Source organism: Rhinolophus sinicus, linkage group LG12 (genome assembly GCF_036562045.2).
Source record: "Rhinolophus sinicus isolate RSC01 linkage group LG12, ASM3656204v1, whole genome shotgun sequence".
Taxonomy (NCBI): Eukaryota; Metazoa; Chordata; class Mammalia; order Chiroptera; family Rhinolophidae; genus Rhinolophus; species Rhinolophus sinicus.
This window is the reverse complement of record NC_133761.1, coordinates 49,720,698-49,740,344: the sequence shown is the minus strand read 5'-3', so window position 1 is coordinate 49,740,344 and position 19,647 is coordinate 49,720,698. Positions and strand designations below refer to the sequence as shown.

General features: G+C 36.7%; 1 protein-coding gene across 6 annotated transcripts in view; it reads left to right on the top strand.

Annotated features, from left to right (window-relative positions):
- Positions 1-19,647, top strand: part of RGS7 (regulator of G protein signaling 7) — a 439,185-nt gene that overhangs the window by 336,705 nt on the left and 82,833 nt on the right. For 4 of the 6 annotated variants that reach the window (XM_019746833.2, XM_019746838.2, XM_019746835.2 and 1 more), the window contains 2 exons: positions 8,858-8,964; positions 13,508-13,559. In XM_019746833.2, the coding sequence (XP_019602392.1) occupies positions 8,858-8,964; positions 13,508-13,559 (159 nt within the window). Of the gene's footprint in view, positions 1-8,830; positions 8,965-13,507; positions 13,560-19,647 lie in introns of all 6 variants that reach the window. The other 2 variants (XM_074316786.1, XM_074316787.1) reach the window with 1 other exon arrangement.

Below are 19,647 nucleotides of genomic sequence, written 5' to 3'. Positions count from 1 at the left end.
CCAAGTTTTTTGGCCTGAGAAGCTGAATGACAATCACTGATGTTAACTGAAATGGGAAAGACTATGAGAAGAATGGGTTTGAGATAAAAGTCAACGACTCTGTTTTGACAAGATAAATTTGAGATGCTTATTTGATATTCGAGTGGAGATATCACATAGATGGTTGCAAATACTATGTAGGAATTCAGGGGAGAAGTTAATCTCTAGCTATGTGTAATGACTGTGTTATAAGAATGTTAATTAAATAGGTGTTTACGATAGTGAAAATTATGAAAACTTAAATATCCAAAACTGGAGGATTGCTAATATGCAGAAGGGCCAGGCAGTCTGGTTCAAAGTCTGCGCTTATAGTTACTGCCCCATAAACTGTTGTGCTTCCTCTAATAAGGGCAAGTGTGGACTTGTTGTCCCCAAAGATTACGAACCCATTAATGCTCAAGTCATTTTTTTTTTTTTTTATCATTCATATCCTGTACATCAGATCTTGATATCCTATACTGAATTTCTTGACTTGAATTCTGGCAATAGAGTTGTCTACTCTACAAACTTTATTAGAAGAATCTTACGAAACCCTATATTTTTAGAGGCTAATTGATATTAATCCCTTAAAAACATCTGGTGTTTCAATTCCGGCTTATTGCACAAAAATAGAGAAAACTTTTTGGAGGAGTGTAAATCTATTTATGAGTTCATCTGTATTTCGTTATGGTTTCTGAACCTCCCTTATTGTTACCATTATACAGGAGTCACCATTTTGAGTGCGGTATTTAAAATTAGTATCAAACTTTTGATGGAAGGTTGCAGTGATTTTAAAATAGCAAAAAGAAAACTTATTTTAATATGTTTAATTTAATAAATTTACCCCTCGAGTGTCCAGATTTTGTTCCTTGCAAGAGATCATTTTTATTGATTAGATCCATGGCATGTATTGTCTATTAGAAACAAATATTTCTAGAAGTCGCTGTTTCCCGGTTAGCTGGTGTCCAACACACGCATATAGACACAGGCAAGAATAGAAAACAAATACATGTACTTACGCAAACTGGGATTTTATAAAAAGGACACCATGCTGTAAAGATTGTTGAAACAGTTGCAGACATCAGTCTTGATGTCCCACATTCTTCCCTCAGTTGAAGAATTGATTTCTGCAAAATACAGGTAAAAGGGAATTACATCTGGCTTTGTTTAGAAATTTCATAAAAACTGTGACAGCTTTTGTGATCAAGACTATGGCTTTAAAATTACTCTTATACTTCACCACAGTTTAAATATCATTAAGGAAAAGTGATTCTAAAAAGAGGTACCATTAGCACTTATTTTCATAAGACTGTGTTGCTTATTCTTTAGGAGTGACATTTGATTTTCAAACCTAATGCATTCATGGTATGTTATTGGCTATTCCCGTATCATGTGTGCATTTTTTCAACTAGCTTTTGAAAATATATGAATGGAACACACATATTAATCCAGTTCCTATATATTTGAAATAAGTATTACATTTACTCTGAGCACACAAAACTCTTTACCATGGCAACCGTAGATCACCATGAAGATTGAGTTTCAGGCAACCGAAATTCAAACCAACTATTGTATTTCATATTATACTTTTTGTTGTTGTTGTTGTTGGAACATTGGGGCATGAACACGGGAAGAGTATCTGAGGCAGAAACAAAAATCAATTTCCCTTTCACACGAAGAAGCAAAACAAGGATTATAGGATCTATGTCACACCTTCCAGCTTGAGTGTTGGTTGCGCACCATGCGGTAGAATCAGAGTGGGGAAGGGTTTGGTGATTCAGCTGTGCATTTACAGATACTGGCCCTAAGGTCCAGAGAAACGAGATGACTCACTCAAGATGTGCAGCTGCAGAACTAAACTAGGATTAGACTTCAAATCCCATGACGTGCGGTTGAATATGTTATTCCATGACGCACACAGGTCCTTGTTCAGCCGCATATGCTGTCTCTGATTTCAAACAACATGTGCTATGGAAACCCCTATCCATTAAAGTTAACTCGGGGCGCTACCTTCCTTCCAACTCATTCAGGGAGACTAACTGGTGGGAATTTTGCTGTGCTGAATTTTAGAGGGAGTGCTGCTTTCTACCACAATTTATTATTGCCTCAGCTCTTGGGACTGTTGTAGTTTCCTTACACTGTTCTCGGATGAACCCAATGTGATTTTTCTCTCATACGAATACTATTCTATGCATTTATCTCACATATAAATCTTGCTAAAGTACGGCTCATTTTGTACAATGACCGAACTGCCAGTTATACAGATGGATATACAGACGGAAAGGAACCTCCGGATATCATATAGTTATATAACATACATTTTAAACCAGCTCTCCACATCCATATTGCATAGGCCTCTCTTTTTTTAATGTCTGCAGTATTCTTCATATTTTAAAAATTACTTAACGTGTCATACTTGCTGATATTAGGCAACTAGACTGTTCTATCCTCTGTGTGTTATAAAGGCCATTGATTTATAATAATGTTACTCTCGGGGCCAATTTTTTTAATTGGTTTATTTTATGTTAGTCCTGGGCAAATATTAGGCTTCCCTAAGAATTCATCTCCATTCTGACTCCTGTCACTGTGCTTTTGCTGTCACTGTTATTTCTCAGCATTGTCAGGCTCAGTGTGACCTTGCATCAGCCCCCACCCCTCTCCTGAACCGGGAGGGTTCTCCCTGACCTCTGGCATTTTCATGTTTCAGATTATAAACCCAGTGAGCAGAATATATTGGCTTTGGGAATCTCTTCCTCTGACTGGGATAGCAAATCATTGGGGATGGGACAGTGTTCTTGGCCACCCAGGGGGAAATGTAGGTGTATTCCTGAGCAGAGTCACCATCTGCACGCAGAACACTCCAGTTTGACAACCTGGACGACCTTAAATAGTGTTGAACTAAAAGTGTTTTACCTGATTTGGAAGCTGAGATGAGCGTCAGCTACTAGTTTCCCCATTGCCTTTTGTGCTTGGTTAAGCGCTACTGATTGTGCTCTGTCACCAGCATCCGCTCACTGATGATAACTCACGTGTTTTGGAGCATTTTTATGTGGCAGGCCTTATTTTACGGGCACTGCACATGTTATTTCAAATGATCCTCGCAAGAGACCTTTGACATCAGTAACTTATCATCCTCGTTTTACAGAGGAGGACACAGGCCCAGGGAATATACGTCATCTGTCCAGGTCACACGGCTAGCAAATGAGAGGGTCCAGATTTGAACCCTAGCAACAGGCTGGCACAGCCTGGCTGCTTCGCCCCTGTACTCTGCTCCTTCATTTGGAAATGTCATTTATTTGTATTAATTGCTTGGTTCATTGCTCAAAGTTGGTTTAAATGGTGCTTCTGTTTTTATTTCTTCTTAATAAAATATATTTTACCTTATCTATATCACTGTATTATTCACCTCCAAATCCTGACTTGTGATTGCTATAATAAAAATCAACAGTAGTGGAAATCAGGTTGACAATAAAAAGAGGAAAGCCCAAAATACTTATTTCTTTCACTAACTCCTGCTATTGAGAAAAAGAGACTTACCTCAGAAATTCCTAAATATAAGAATAGTTCACTTTTATTTGGCCTTGTTGGAGAATGAAATGTTCTGCATTTTATGTGATTTTTCCACATGACTTACCTTTCCAAGTGCCAATTCTAAAAAAAAAAAAATTATGGTATTTTTAAGTATTTCTAAAATGAGCCCTTCCCTGTCTTCTTAAACAGAAAATAACAAGTTCAACAAAAATCTTTCCTTTATGACTCAGAATCATCATGATGAATGCCTATTTTAGTATTTAGTAACTTACCTCTGTCTACTTTTTAGCTTTTCTCTTTTCTTGGTAACTTACCGTCAGCTGTCATTTTCTCTTTTTTTCTGTTTTGAGTGGATTTAGTTCTAAAATACTTCTCCCTATACACTAATCATATTTACTACATCTAGTATGCCTTGTACTGATAATGCAATAATCACATTTGTTAATACATACACATAAAAGTAAATAATTCATGACAGGAATGAAAAATGGAGGATTTAGTGAGTATTTTATTACTATTTTCTTGACTCCCAGGCATTTTCCCATCAGTTCAAAATTATGGCCTGTATTTGGGAGGGAGTGAAGTTGCCAGAAGTAGGATCTCTGGACAAGGAAAATATTACTGAGTTTTGAAAATATGTTGTGAATGTAGAAATATGTATTTCTATGTATAGAAATATAGAACTGAATACACAAGCCTGCTTTATAACATGCTTTTAATCCTATTAACTTTCTGAAGTAGTTGTGACCCAAAGGCAAATTATGTGGTGTAGAATTACTTTTGCTTTTAAAGGAATTTGATAATTCCATTGCTTCAGGGGTGAAGCCAAGTGATGAATGCATCGGGCTTAACAAAACTGCACGAGACTGGTCACATAGTAACAGTTGTTTGGAAACGGGTTTTTATTTCTCAGTTTGTTCATGGTTTAAATATCCAAAATGAAAAATAAACTGACATCTTAGGGTAGGCTTGTTGTTGAAGTTTATTTAGATGTGTGGGTGATGTGAATAGCACATGGGCAAGATTAATTAGTGATTATTTTGCCGAGAAGCATAGTTGTTGCGGGGCCATCTGCTGTGCCATTATTGGGAAGGCGATCTTGATGGATTACTCATTAAACTTTCAACACTTTGTTCCAAGACTGTCAGTGGTCCTCCGGATTCTTATTAGATGAAAATTGTGCTGAGATTCAGGAGCAACAGGACCATGAGGAAGTGTAGCTTCATGTTTATCACAGACAATAAACAATTCGACCTTGAGAACAAGACCTCAAGCCCATGCTAAGAACCTTTAGTGACAATGATGCCATTTATGCGGAGATCACTATTATCTTTCTCATAAGAAGATACCTACAACAGTTCCACCTCAAAAGCTTATGAAAGTGTTTTGAAAAGATGATGAACGTTCACATAATCTTGGAAGAGAGGCACAAGCTCCTTCTCATCGCAACATAAAATACCTAGTTGAACATTTTTCATGCAGAACTATGTTTTTCATATTCTTTCTGTGTCGTTGGATCATAAGTGTATGTATTCACTCATTCAGCATATATTGATTCAGTAGCTACTTTTGCTGTTGCTATTCTCAACTTACAGTCTTAAATGAAGCAGAAAATTTATCCCAACTCCCTATTTCTTTATCTGAGCATTTCTTCTGTCCTGGTGCCATGTTCTCTGAGGCCTTGTGATGGAGCAAATTATGTTGTGTAGAATTCCAGAGCATGTAACTTCTACAATCTCAATCTCTCTAGGTTGCTATTTGACCAATGACCTCAAAATCATTTTATAAGCTTTGCTAGAAGTTGAGTCCTCTTAATATTAAGTTAAATGGTTTCATTTGATCTCTACATTTGAAATGTGTGTGACCCATATAGAAACTGAATTTTGATCTTATCGATACCCCCACAAAAATACACCTACTGAATCAAGGCATTTAAAAAATTTGTCACAACCAGCTATTCCTATTAATAAAATAATGGAGCATGACTATATCTTGGTAGGGTAGTAAAATGAGGATTTATATGATCAAATCAAACAAAAATAGAGTATTTTCTATTCAAATTTACAAAAGGTAGAAGTTACTAAGGAATTCACTCTATTATTCTAATCAGCAAACATTCATGCAGATGTACTTATGGTAGTGCTACATGAAGAAAACCTGCAGAATGCACCTAGTCCTCTAGAAAGGTACGATCTATCACAGAGTTAGTATCTAAAATGCATGAAGGTAAGAACATGCTTATGTTCATTTGCTTCTGATTTTCTTGTCTGCAGTTTACCTATATTTACTTTCGCTACATTTTTCTAATCCTCATCAACACGTTAGCACTCAACAGTTTTGTTATTGTCTTTTTGTTTCATTTTGGTCACACTCTTTCCTATGCTTAGAGTTCAGAAGCTCTTTGCTATTTATCTCTGGGCATCACAGTTTTCCTGTCTTGTATCTATACTCTGCAAACTTCCTCGTGTGCCATAACTCAATTTCTCTTTCTAGAAAATAGTGATGATAATATTTTCCTAGTCCACAGATTGCTGGGAATAAAATGAATAAAGATGGCTGTGATAAGATACTAGGTGGGCCACCTAATTTTGAAATCCTAAAATGGATATAATACATTGCTCTCCCAAGTGCTACCTGACCGGAACTCAGAACAAGACCAAAGCTGTAAGCAGCCACTCACTATTTTGGGCCAGGAATCCTCAGAGATCCTCCAGCCATTTTAATTTTATAGATAATCCACAAAAAAGGAGGTGCAAATGGCTAATGCTACTTAGGACTGTCAGCTTCCTTCACTCAACCTAATCGAAGGCAAAATAATGAAAGTGGATTTCTTGAAAGTACTTTGGAGACAAGTGAAAATCATTCAGTATGTAAATAATGAAGCACAATAATTATCATCTACTGAGTATCTACTATGCACAAGGTGCCATCCAACTTCTTCACGTATATTCTTGTTTGATTCTTATACTACCCTCAAGGGGAGTTTGTTAAACTTGATGAATAGATGCGAGAGGTAAGGAGAATTTAAGTAACAAAAGCTAGTGGGTATCTCCAAAGTATTTTGTCTTCCTACAACATCACACTAGCTCCTGAATTTTAATAAGAATCTCAGAATATGTGAGTATATAGTTTTAGACAGCACAGGCTTTGAGAAGGCTTTGACTTTGAATTAAAAGTGTGTGCAAAATGATGAAAATTGTGTATATATATATATATATATATATATATATATATATATATAATTTTTTTCATTAAAAAAAAACACCTCTTTTGTAGAAAAAGATCATTCTGTGCAGGGACACACTTGAAAGACTTGAATTGTCTCATTACAGGGCAAGGGATGGAGGGGTAGCTTTTTTCCAGACAGAAGTGCTAGAAGACACCATTGTTCCTTTGTTGAGCCCTCCCTCCACACAGCCTGCAGGTACAGAAGGATGCCAAGTATGAACCTCCATCAACATGGCTAACACGTTTCATCCTGCCCTGGTGATTCCCTGAGACCCTGCCCAATCCAACTTGCAGGGCCACCCAAGCTGCTTCCAGGGGCCTTTCCATGCAATTGCCCTGTGTTGACCTATGCTAGGGATGTTTCTAAAATAATCTCTCAAAGGTTCACAAAACCCAACCAAGAAGCATCTGGCCTCAGTATGTCCTATATCTCTTGCTAAGTGGCCCCAAGCATGGCACTAGTGGCAGCAAGATTTGTTTTGCAACTTAGTCTCTGGCAGGAGCCTCCAAGCCCTGAACAAGTGGCAATCATCTGCAGATGGTTGTATCTCATACACCCATCTCATACTTTGTGTCACTTTGGCTCTCATACTAGGTGGTCCCAGGCAGGGCATAGGCAGTGACATTATATATGTTATGGGGCCCAGTGGCATAGTCTCCTTGGTCACATTAGCTGGGTGCTTTAGGGTATCCCTTGTGTGGGTTGTGTGTGCCTTCCTGTTGTGGTTGAGCCTTGATTGCTATTGGCACGTCAGTGGGAGGGATTAAACCTCTGGCTGATTGGCTGTGAGGAATGGCCGTGATTACAATAGAGGAACTGTGTGCATAGCTGACCTCATGAACCAGGATTCACTTTAGCCAGGCTATTATGCTTGTCGAGTCTGCCCTTTGGGTGTGTCATTTGTGGAGGTGGTTAGATTGTGCTCTGGTAGTGGCTCTTCTTAGTCTGCACCAGAGCTCCTCTCAAGAGGCCCTAGAACCAAAACACCTAGTGGCATCTTAGTGACTCAGGACTGGCTGGATTGTCACAGCTCCTCATCATTGATGGCTGGAGTTATAGATAGATCCACATAGGCCTGCAATTGCTGTGAGAATCCTAGGGTTAAAAAACCATTTTAGCTACTTGTATAAGAAACTGAAATAAATTATAAATAAATTGTGTATAAAGATACACAAACATAGATACATCCAAGATATTGGATTTACTATATTCATATATGCTTATATTAGACTAAAAATGTTTTGGATAGTTTCATATTCTAGACTTCAAGTTAGCAAACTTACGTTGTCTCTGCACAAATGCAGTGATAACTCTATTAATCAAAAATTTTAATCCTTTTGTTGGAAGAAATTGTTGGCTGCTATAGATGGAGTATGACTATTACAGTATTGTGTCCCAACCATTTCCAATCCTTTTGGGTAAATATAATGTTTTCATTGTCCAATAACCCTCTTCTTAGTCCATATCTTGAATACTGTATATAGAATAGTAAAAGCTAGAGCAGTTAGAATGCTCACAGGACTGTAGGCTTACTCAGTGGAGTATAAATGGTTCTAGATGCCTTAACATTCCCTGTTAGCATCACATAATAATGGTTCACATCACTAGAAAAATCGCGATAGTATTTGAAATTTATCACACAGGCCGGGGACAGTGAAAGTGGCAACACATTTAAAAGTTTAAAGTGCTGTATAAATGCCAAATAGAATTGTTTGTGGATATGTGGATGAACATGAAGACATAGCAAAATATGTTCCATCTATAAAATGAAGGAGTCAGATTCTATGATTTCAGAATAGTATTCCAGGTTCAATATTTCATAACTTTATGTTTTCGTGGGCTGGTCATCACAGGGTGAAGTTAATCACTGCACAGTCACTACCAGAAACCAGAGCCATCTCAGTACCTTGTTAAAAGAGATGAACAAAGAAGAAAAAGTACAAAACAGGTTTTTCAGGGTGTCGAGAATTTGGATGAAAGAATGTGTTCAAAAGAATTTGGATGAAAGAATGTACACAAGCCTACACTCCTGTAAATTAATAATTTAAAAAGTTTTCTTTGTTTGTTTTCATAAAACAGTGGAGGCCCTCCATTTGGGAACATTAATGGCTGCTCACGGCTACTTCTTTCCAATCTCAGATCATGTCCTCACACTCAAGGATGATGGCACCTTTTACCGGTTTCAAGTAAGTTTAATGAAAATATTCTTTAACAGTAAAACAGAAGACTGTATTTTGTTTGTTAATTGTTGGTATAGAAAATTTGAGAATTATGACTTATTTGACTTAGGCTAGTTAGAATCTAATGGTTAAATTTAAGACATAAAGACAATAAACAGAGACGGAGTGTGCTCAGTAAGATGATTTATGAAAGATAAATTGTGTCATGATTTATTTTTTATATAAAAGGTTTAAGAGAAATTCAGGGAGTTTCTTACTGGAATTCATGAAGAAAGGAGAGTTCTTTATCAGTAGATCACATTAAGCTACTAGGAAGGAAATTGAGAGATGTAACTAAATTTATTATACTCTGGACCCCACCTGTGATCCAGAATCATCTTTAGTCCAAGTAAACTCTTAAAGAATGCCTGAAGCTCCAGGATATAATTTAGCTAATTATGCAAGCCCTCTGCAGGCTGGTATCTGAGGACCTTGTGCAAGTCTCTGAGGACTGATATACGTGATGCTTTACATGTGTATACTCATCTGAGACAGGATACCACAGATAACTTGCAAACCAACAAGCGTCAGTCTAGGTCATTTTCAAATAAGACAGTATTATTCTGTCAGGAAAGGATTGTGGACTCTTATTTCAGTCATTGAACATGCAATTGACACTTGAGTTCACAGTGTTTTATTTCAAGAGTATTCTACATTTCATTCGATAGATTGTGATTCATTAGTAACCGACTAGTAGATTCTAGCCTATAAACATAGGGCACATAAAATGCCAGAGTTCAAACGCTAGCTTAATTCCTATCGGTATTTTTAGAGGATTCTCTCTGTTGTCCACCTATCAAATATTGGAGAATTCTTCTCAATTGTTCTGAATATTATTAGATGCTCTGTCTCTAAATCAATGACTGATCAGAAGGTTGGGTGCCTAAGAACTTGCTTGGGGAAATTGAGAGCAAAGAGGGGATATGTTTTTAAAACGTGTTCTCAGATATCATTGTCCCCTTTAGAACACTCTTAGTGCTTGTATCCAAGGCAAATAATCATAGGACTTTTTGAACTGAATAGCTAGGGGATAAAAGTCTCTTAAAACTGTGATACTGACTTAAGTATTTAAGGAATTTAAAGTACTTAAATTACTTAGTTTTAAAAGGCTTTAAAAGAGTAGAACGTTATACAGATAAAGTTCAAGTAATGGTAGCTTAGAACAGCTTATTAAGTTAGAGTAACTAGGGTTCCTAAGGTTAACATTTTAATAAACAAAATTATTCGTGATTAGCAAACAAATTATTTAAGTATTACTAGTACTGTTTGATTTTTAAAGGAGTTAATTTTCTATTGCAGGATTACATTTTCCATATATTTTATTTTCTCATAAAATTTTCATATAGAGACTGTAAGTAAACTTTGTAAACACAATTCTGAATGAAAAGGTTTTTTTTTATGTCTAAATATAAACTTTTATCCAGCTTCACAATTCTACAAGTAAAATTGTGCATGCATAAAAGAACATATATCTATAAGGGAGGCATTGAATAGTCTATCTCTTGAGAATTATCTAATTCAAATTTTTTTTAAAACTAGCTCAGACATGGCCAAAAGTTAGTGATGATGACTTGAATTAGCGTAATTTGTGAACTTTGATTCTGCTCTTGTGATTCTCAGACTGAAATTAGTAGGCAGACCAGGTTTAAATGTCTTTGTCTTGCTCACGGGTCAAAAATGAGCAAAGCTGAGAATGGACAACCATTCATTCTGGAGAAAAGGAGAGACTTTTTAAAGGGCTTTAGAACAAAGTAAGTGAATGGGTTCAAATGAGAAATGAATTACATCACTACTAGATATCGACAGAAGGTCATCAAGTTCAATGTGCCTAGATGGATGATAGATAAATAATCTTTTAAATTACACTAATTAATGCTAAATAGTAAATAGTATCTATTTTAACAATCCATCTACATTTAAAATATGATCTAAATATAACATATTTGTAAGTCTAATAATCATAGAATCGTAAAACCAGAATTTTAAAAAAACACACACAAAAATCAAGAAAAATTGAATTCCTGCTGTAATATCTACCAAGGCATTAGTCAGTCTACATTTAAACAGTTCTAATAATAGAACACACGTTATTGTTCAAGGTGTTTACTTCCATTTTTGTGTTGGTTCCAAGTAGCAGAAAGTTCTTTATTACGTTGAACAGAAATTCAACTCCGTGGAAGGATTTTAAAAATCACTAATTAAAATGGAAAACTTGCAATATCTTGTTTACAATTTTTCCAGTGAATGATTGACATTTTAGCCATCATTAGGAATCTGAACAAGCTTCAGGGCATGAGTTTGAGACAAACAGAACTCTTAATTTAATTTCAGTGGCATGCAACAATATGTAAATTTGTCTCATTTTTAGTACATTTTTAATCATGTGATTTTTGTATTAATGTAAACTCACAATTGTCTAATTACCCTCTCTTAGCTAATTGGAATTGAGGTCTGACATGATTATCCAGGTCCCTGTCATGACTTTCACCATATTAATATATGTGCCAAAGATTATTGAGCAATGGTTGGACAGTTTGGGATCAGTTTTATCATAGCTAATGAAGCCAACACTGAAAAGCAGAGAAACGCATATATTAAAATATCTTGAAGTCTATGTGAACTGTAAAAGTATATTTTTTAATTCCAGCAAACTATAAGAGTTTGCTATTTGTTAAATTGCCTTTTACTATAAATCAAAATATTTTTCCTAGGAAAAGACTTCCATTATTAGTGAAAAATGCTGGTTTAATGACATTTCCATATTTTACAGAATAAAATAGCATCTTTCTTTTATTTTTACATTCAGGAATTTCTCACTAAAGTAAACAATAAAAGAATAAAGAAAAATCATAAGAATGTAGCAAGAACATTTTTTTTGTAGTTTGAAGGGGGAAAAAGTATATATCTGACTCGAATAAGTATTTTAAATGTAAGATAAATAGATGTGCGTGTGTATCTGTGTGTGCTTGCGTGCATGTGTGTGCATACAGACACGCACATGGACACACTCACACACACACACACACACACACACACACAACTCCCCAAACAAACAAGCAACCAAAAGGGAATAATGAACTCTATGAGAAGTATCTCAAAAACTAGCAGCCCACATGAAAGCAAGATTTTAATTGCTTTGTCCCCCAATGTTTTTTCTAGAATCCTTACCCAATTTTATTTCTAAGAAATCAAATCCTCAAAGATTCATCTCCCACAGGATCAAGTGGGATTCACATGAGAAGTGAGGGGGGGGGGGGCAGTATAAAGCCTTGATATCCTCCTTGTTTGCTGGTTCAACCTTTTGTCCCCCTAAATTTCTGCTGCCATTTTGTTCACAGGTGTACAGAACTAATGTTAGTAGCTTTCTTTATGCTGCTGCATCAAATGCTAAGAATGACTAGAGAGGAAATCAGAATTCCCTGGGAGTCTTGAACAGCTTGGAAAGGCTGTCCTCAGAAAGAAACACTTGTCCCAATTATCTTTTACCCTTTCTTGAGAATCCCATTTCTAAAAGGTAGAGTCATCAAGCAGGAAATCAGACATTACTCCAGATATGCTCGTTACACGTAGATTATTTATACCATTAACTAAAAAACGTAAATAAGTCCACACGGCTGCTGTCTGCAGTCACTGTTTCACTGAGTCCTGGCGTCATTGTCATCCCAGAAAACAGGGTTTGATGGAGTAAACAGATGGCTATTGAATGTCCTCACAGTCCAGAGCCAAGCACGTCCAGATAACAGAGATAGAAAAGCCATCGTAGAAAATATAAAATATCAACGATCACAATAGAGTTTTTCTGATCAGACATTTTCTTCGTAGGTTCATCAGAATCAGATTCCTGTCTATTGTTAATCACATCAATCAGCTAAGACATTATTAGTTAAAAAAAAATGACTTCTGGTTTGTACAGTTTAAAAAATTTAGAGCAATAAGTGTCTTTATATAGAAATTGTTTTTGAAAGTGAGGAGAAAAAGTTGTTTAAATCTGGTTGGCTAATGTTAAGAGTTGCATTATATAATTAATAGAGCAAGGCAAATAATTGCTGGACCTAAGGGGAAGATTTTGATGGTTGAGCTTTTGGATCTGTCGAAGGTGATGCTGAAATACACTAATCATAGAAAACAATTGGTTATAGTTAAACATGTTTTATCCTGAGTCTTCCTGAATAATAATACTCTGCTTTCAGTCTTTGTGGATTCAGGCTTTTTGTTTTAATAGTGCAATCAGACCTTTTATGTGTATGTCAGTTGGCATAAAACTGCAGCAAATGTAGGACATTTGAAATACCCCCTGGTGCTGCACAGATCTGGAGGGTGAACAATTGCACAGCCAATGCGTGTACAAGAAAAACTTCGCTGTGCCTCTCTGAGTACGTTTTCTGTCTTACAAACATACCTTCAGTGAACTATTCTAGACAATTGCTAAATATAAGCACAGCTCATAAACCCAAAACTCTTGTAATGGTTTATGTGTCTAACCTGGGTTCTACTTCTTTTCATTCCACAGACACCCTATTTTTGGCCATCAAATTGTTGGGAGCCAGAAAACACAGACTATGGTCAGTGCAATATCTCATTTCATTTTTGGCAGTCAGTGTGGCTAGATGTATATGGGCTTGTATTTTATTGTTTTGTCATTGAGGAAAAAAAGCTACAATTCTCAATATGGGATTAATATCTCTAACATTGAATTTATGAATGGCCTTTATTTTTTTGGAAAGTCACCAAACCTGGTGGCAACTTTTCCCATGGTATGGTGTCCACTGAGACAATTAAAGAGTAGGTTTTCTTCAGAATAGGTTAAAGAGCCATAAACACGCTTTTAGAAAGGTTGTTATTATTTTTCCATAGCACATTGGTGCTCTAGAAAGAGTAACAAAAAAGCTCAGAGAGCCAGAGTTCTACTTTACCTCTCCCACCAGCTATGTGAATTGGGGTGAGTCCATTGACTTTCTGAGGCTTAATTTTTCTCCTGTTATATCAGGCATCGTATGATTCTATAAGGGGAAGTTTGTGTTAAATATGGAGAGGTCAATTACAAACAAAAGAAAAGTTACAAAAGAAAATTTAATAGCAATGAATCAAGTTCAGTGAACTTAGAATGAACTTGATTCAACAATCGTGATTTCCATTAAGCTTTTCAAGGAAGTAGGCTTCTGATAAGTATTCATCTTCTTACATCTTCCTGAAGTGACAAGTGTTCAAAGATAAGATTGCCTGGGTTTTTAAATCTAATTTCTACAAATATTTATTGAGGATTATTTCCGTATGCCAGGTGCTATAATAGGTGCTGGGATACCGAAGGTGACCTTGACTTCCTCTACGTGGTTGGGTAGATTGCAGACTAAAGGAGGAAAGAGAATTGTAGAGAAGGAGTTGCCAAGTAAATATAACAGTGGTGTGCGCAAAATTTCATGGAAGTGTAAAAGAAAGAGAGATTGACTTTAGTTGGGGGATTCCAGAGTAATTTCACAAAAGAACAGAGCATTTGAAGTTGTATTTTAAATGAGGATGGGAGATTTTTCAAGAGACAGGGCAGAGAAAGCATTTGAGGCAGAGGGCCAACATATGTATGTAAAGGCAGTGAGAGGATTGGAGCAATCCAGCTTTCTTTGGTATTGCTCTGGGAGAGACATCTTTGTAACAAAACCAGAGGAAAATCCATGGAACACCAATGGAGTTTTGTTTTTTTTTTCCTCTATGTCGTTTCAGAAACTTGAATTTGTAGTTCCTCTAAGAGCAGTCAGTGCCAGTCAAAGATTCAAACTAACATATCTCATGGAAAATAATCTAAAAATCAGAATGCTGATAAATTAATAGAGAGAATAAATGATTTCTTTCCAGTAGTGGTAATACCGATTTCTTCATTCAGAAACTTACATTCCTCAAAACTAAGGCTCTTGGAGAAAGAAGTTATTTAAACACAAACAAACAAAGCACTGCCTGTTTCTGGATCTGAGTTGGCAAGCTTTCTGGAGCATTTTGTCCAACTTGCAATGATGCCTGGGGATTGTTTCACTAAAGGATATAAAATTCTAGTGGAGGGAACACTTGGACAGCTGAGAAGGAGCTTATGGAAAAGTCCCAGATGTTAGAGACAGACAGACCTGCCCTCAAATACTGTCAAAACCACATACCAACTGTGTGACTTTAGGGAAAGCATGCAACATCTAAGCCTCAGTCTGCTCACTTTTCAAGCAGAAATAATATTGAATTTCTAAAGCTGTTGAAAGACTCCAAATTAATATGCCTAAGAAAACTGGTATTACGCCTCTCATACTCAGTAAATCAAAATCATTTTGAGCTCACCATCAACTGCCTCACAGATACACTACCTCTGTTACTCGTAGAAAAGCAAATTCTTATTCTCAGTGTTTCTCTCTATCCATCTTTTGTGCTTTTCATAAATATGTTAGTGTTCACAATTATAGCTCATGTTTCATCACAGCAGATTTATGTTTCAATGCAGAGCCTGAGGAAATGGCATGGCCTACACAGAGGGTCATTTACAGAACATCTCTCAAAGTGGGTTGTTCAGTTTTACATTACCTCTTACCAGTGTCCATTTCAGAGGGGGTCGTCTTCTAAACTTTCTCCCCAAACCTAGAGTGCCTGCAATTTGTTAACTAACTATAGACATAGTCTTTAACTATTATATTTTGTTTTTCTCCTTGAAGAAACATATACCTGTTTGTGTCTAGCTTGCTTAGATTATGTACAAGCGAAAAATAAAATAATTATTCAATAAGAGATTATGGGGAAAAAAAGAGGAAGAAAATTGGCAATGATCTCAGACAGTCTACTACTTCTGTAGACAATGAACTTAATTTGTGATTTTTCTCTTTAGGTACAAATAAATCATAGCAATCTGAATTATCCAAACTTGAATTTCCTACCTCCGTTTGGTTAAGCACACTGTTATAAAAAGCACACCCCTCTTATAAAGAAGATATTGATGGCATGATGTAATTATGCATGAGGTCCAAAGCATAGTGATTACTTAGGCTATCTTTTCTAAGACAACTTTGGGGCAGACAGGAGTTTATTGCCTGAAGCAGGTTTAAAGAGTGGTTTCTTTTACTCTATTAGCAGCCTAACCTCTGTTTCCATTACCAGTTAGAACTTACTGGGTAGGTCCTACAGAAAATAAACTTTACAGCTCAGTTTATGTGGAGAAACACTTTTCTACGGTCACCTTGGTCTTATAGAAAAATAGAATCTGTTGATCATGTTCAAACTAAGACAAACCAGTATGGACTATATCTCTATGGACATCATTCTTTGAAAATTAAATTGGGTAAAATGTTTGATATTTTTTCACCCAAATACAAAAAATGTTCCTCCGTCTCACTCAGCCACCATCGCCACTGGTTTTCACAGCCAGAAGTTATGAGGCGTTCTGGGCTGGGCAGCCTGGTGTGGGGCTGAGACCCCTGGCTCTTGGGTGGGGGAGGAGATAGAAACTCCGCAGCTGAGATATCGCTCCCGATTTTTAAACACCACACGTAGGTGTAGTAGGACCAGTCCTTCAGCGTCCCCTCCTTCCAGTTTCGATGGGGCTTCTTTTGTATATCCCTTTTAATATACTCTTAAATTCAGTTTTCTGATACTTTGTTGACGATTTTTGCATCTTTTGTCATCAAGGATATTGGCCTTTGATTTTCTTTACTTGTGGTATCTTTGTCTGTTTTTTGGTATTAGGGTAAAGCTGACCTTGTAAAACGAGTGTGGAAGTATTTCTCCCTCTTTGATTTTTTCGAAGAGTTGAGAAGGATGATATTCATTCTTCTATCAATGTTTGGTATAATTCACCATTGAAGCCATCTGATGCTGGGCTTTTGTTTGTTGGGAGGTTTTTTTTAATTAGTAATCAGTCTTTCCAGATTTTCTATACCTCCATGATTCAGTCTTGGTAGGTTGTATGTTTCTAGGAGTTTATCCATTTCTTCTAGCTTTCCAAATCTGTTGGCATATAATTGTTCATAAAGGTCTGTTATGAAGGGACAGAGGTCAGAGTGAGCAGGATGACCAGTGCATCTCTAACAGATGTTTAGCTTCTTGCCCAGGATGAACCAGGAACAAGCAGAGAATTGCTGGCTCCATCAGGAAGCCAGTGCTTCTCCGTCTACGGCATGCTGATTTTTAACAGGCAATACAGTTTGGAATGATATTTTCCCACCCATTCATGCTATAATTTAGGGGTGAATTTCAAGCATTCTTATTATGGCACATTAAGGTAGGGTAAAAGTCTCTATGGCTCTATTATCTTACCCTAAGTAAGTTTTAGGTAGCAAAAAATAAAAATAAAGTGGCACAATATAGGCAAAATTGTGTAATAGGGGTGAGAATATATAAAGGAAACAGATATATCTTGTTCAGAAAAAGAGGTATGGATAATTCCTGTGAACTGTAATGTATGCATGTTGTTTGCTTGTGAAATTATTGGAAGCTTATACTCTAGGAATGCCATTGATGCATATATGTATCATGAAACACCATGAGATTTAACCAAGAAATTCATAAGAAACTAGGTTGATGATGATGTAAGTTTAAGATAAAAGGTAATTTTAATTTAAAGTTATGAACATCAGTCACTGAAAATCATGACCAACTCAGAACACTGAGGATACAGTAATAACAACATATCTTCCTGGAAAATAATAAAATAGCCTCCTGGAAATCCCAGTTATCTATGGATATGTGCGTTCAAAACTTTGTGACATTGCCAAGTATTACATAATGTGACATTAAGACTTGGTAGCAAATTCTGAATTAGAGGTCTCCATAATTTCTATTAACAGGAAGAACATTTGTTTCTTTGTAAGTTTTACTAAAGAAAATTGGTGGTGGCAATGATAAAAACAACAACAACAAAAAATGTTCTGACTCCCTTGGAGACCTTTTGAAGACTAAATAATGAAAGGGAAAATTAAACTGTAAAAAAATGACCATTGGGGACATCATTTTTGGCATGCATTTTATGAACTAGCAATATTGTTTCATGAAGACTCAATTTGCTCAAGTCTGGCAATTAAAGCTGACCAGAGAGTCTTGGTTAATAAGTCTACCAACAAGAGAGGCGTTATTTTTTCATTGTTTTAACATTGAGTGGCAGGGGGAAAATAGACTTCACTCATTTATTAAAGGACAAGATTCAGTTTTTGGTCTTACTTTGAAATTTTCTCAACCTGGGAACTTAGACACGGTGTCTTTACACCCTGGATAGTAAATATTCAAGATTGTGTGATTCTGTTGTTAAGCTAACAGAAGCTTTTTGTGCCGTAGAGCTGAAACAAAACTACTTCTAAGCCTAAGTGGTTTGCCCTACTCCCCCCAAATTTCCTTTAATTAAAACCTGCTTAAAGGAAGATTTGCACATCTGATTTGTAATATCCTTGAGCGAAGAAGGGGTGGAAGGACTGCAATATTTTGCTTCTATGTTCTCTTAACAGAGGGCTTAAAATTTATACTGCTTTAAATCCCGCTAGACAAAGGCCGTCCTTCATGAGGAAAGTCAAACAAGACAGTACACTTGAGGACCCCAGCCAGGCTTTGGATCTTCTGTAAGCAGAGCAATTGCATGTGCTAAAAGTCTCCTCTGCCTCAGATTGCCGATGTCAGTGTTAAACCATGACTTCTTTCAGTCATGGGATGTCAGAGCTGGAGGGAACCTGAGCGATTACCCCATTCAAATCTCTGCTAAAGATAAGGGAGCTGAGTTCCAGAGAGTGGCAGGACTTGCCAAGCCAAGGTCACCCTTCTTATTATAGGCCAAGTTGAGAGCACACTAAAATGTTACATAGGCAGGAAAACCCTTGAATCCCTACTTAGCAGAGTACTCAATAAAGACTTTCAATAACTTACTCTGAAATGATTGCACCTTCTCTGGGGCTATTAAGTATACCAAATGTGCTCTGCCATTGTATTTCTATCTATCAAATTCTGGCAAGCTGCATATTCAGTGATTTACCTGGGCTATGCTTGACTGCTAAATTTGAAGCATCAGGTTCTTGTTAAAGAAGTTTCTCTTTAAGCCAAGAGATATTTTTCTAAGCCTTCCCAGTCTCCTGCTGTTACTTTCAGATTTCTCTGTAAAGCTTTAGCCAGCTCCCACCTGTTATAATAATAAAAGTAACAGTGATAATGCATTGTACTCCCGGGTCACTGCACTATTTGTCAAGTTCCAGTACTATACCCCAGGCTGATTCCATGCAATGAGGAGCAAAGAGCAAAGCTTGCAAAGCCTTCTTAAACATGTTTCTGTTTTAGATATGTTGTGCCAGCTGGAGAACAATGCCTCTGCTTAGGCTATAGCAAGACCTAGAATTCCTCTGCCCAACTGCCTTTTCCAACTCTCAGTTCAAACCACCAAATGAAATGTCTTATAGCTAAAATATACTGAGAATGGCTTCTGGGAATGGGATCACCAGGACACTACTTAGCGATTGCTGAGCACACTTTGGAGATGAAATCCTGTTCAAATGCTGGTGACCCTGAGAGGTCACATAATGAGCTCCGTGGCTGTCTGACCAAAGCACAGGTAAACGATACACAAGGAGTTATCAAACTGAATCGTTCCATAGCCTCTTTCCAAAGTGACCAGCACAGCTTTGGGGTGAAATTTATAGACGTTTGCTTAGGGATCCT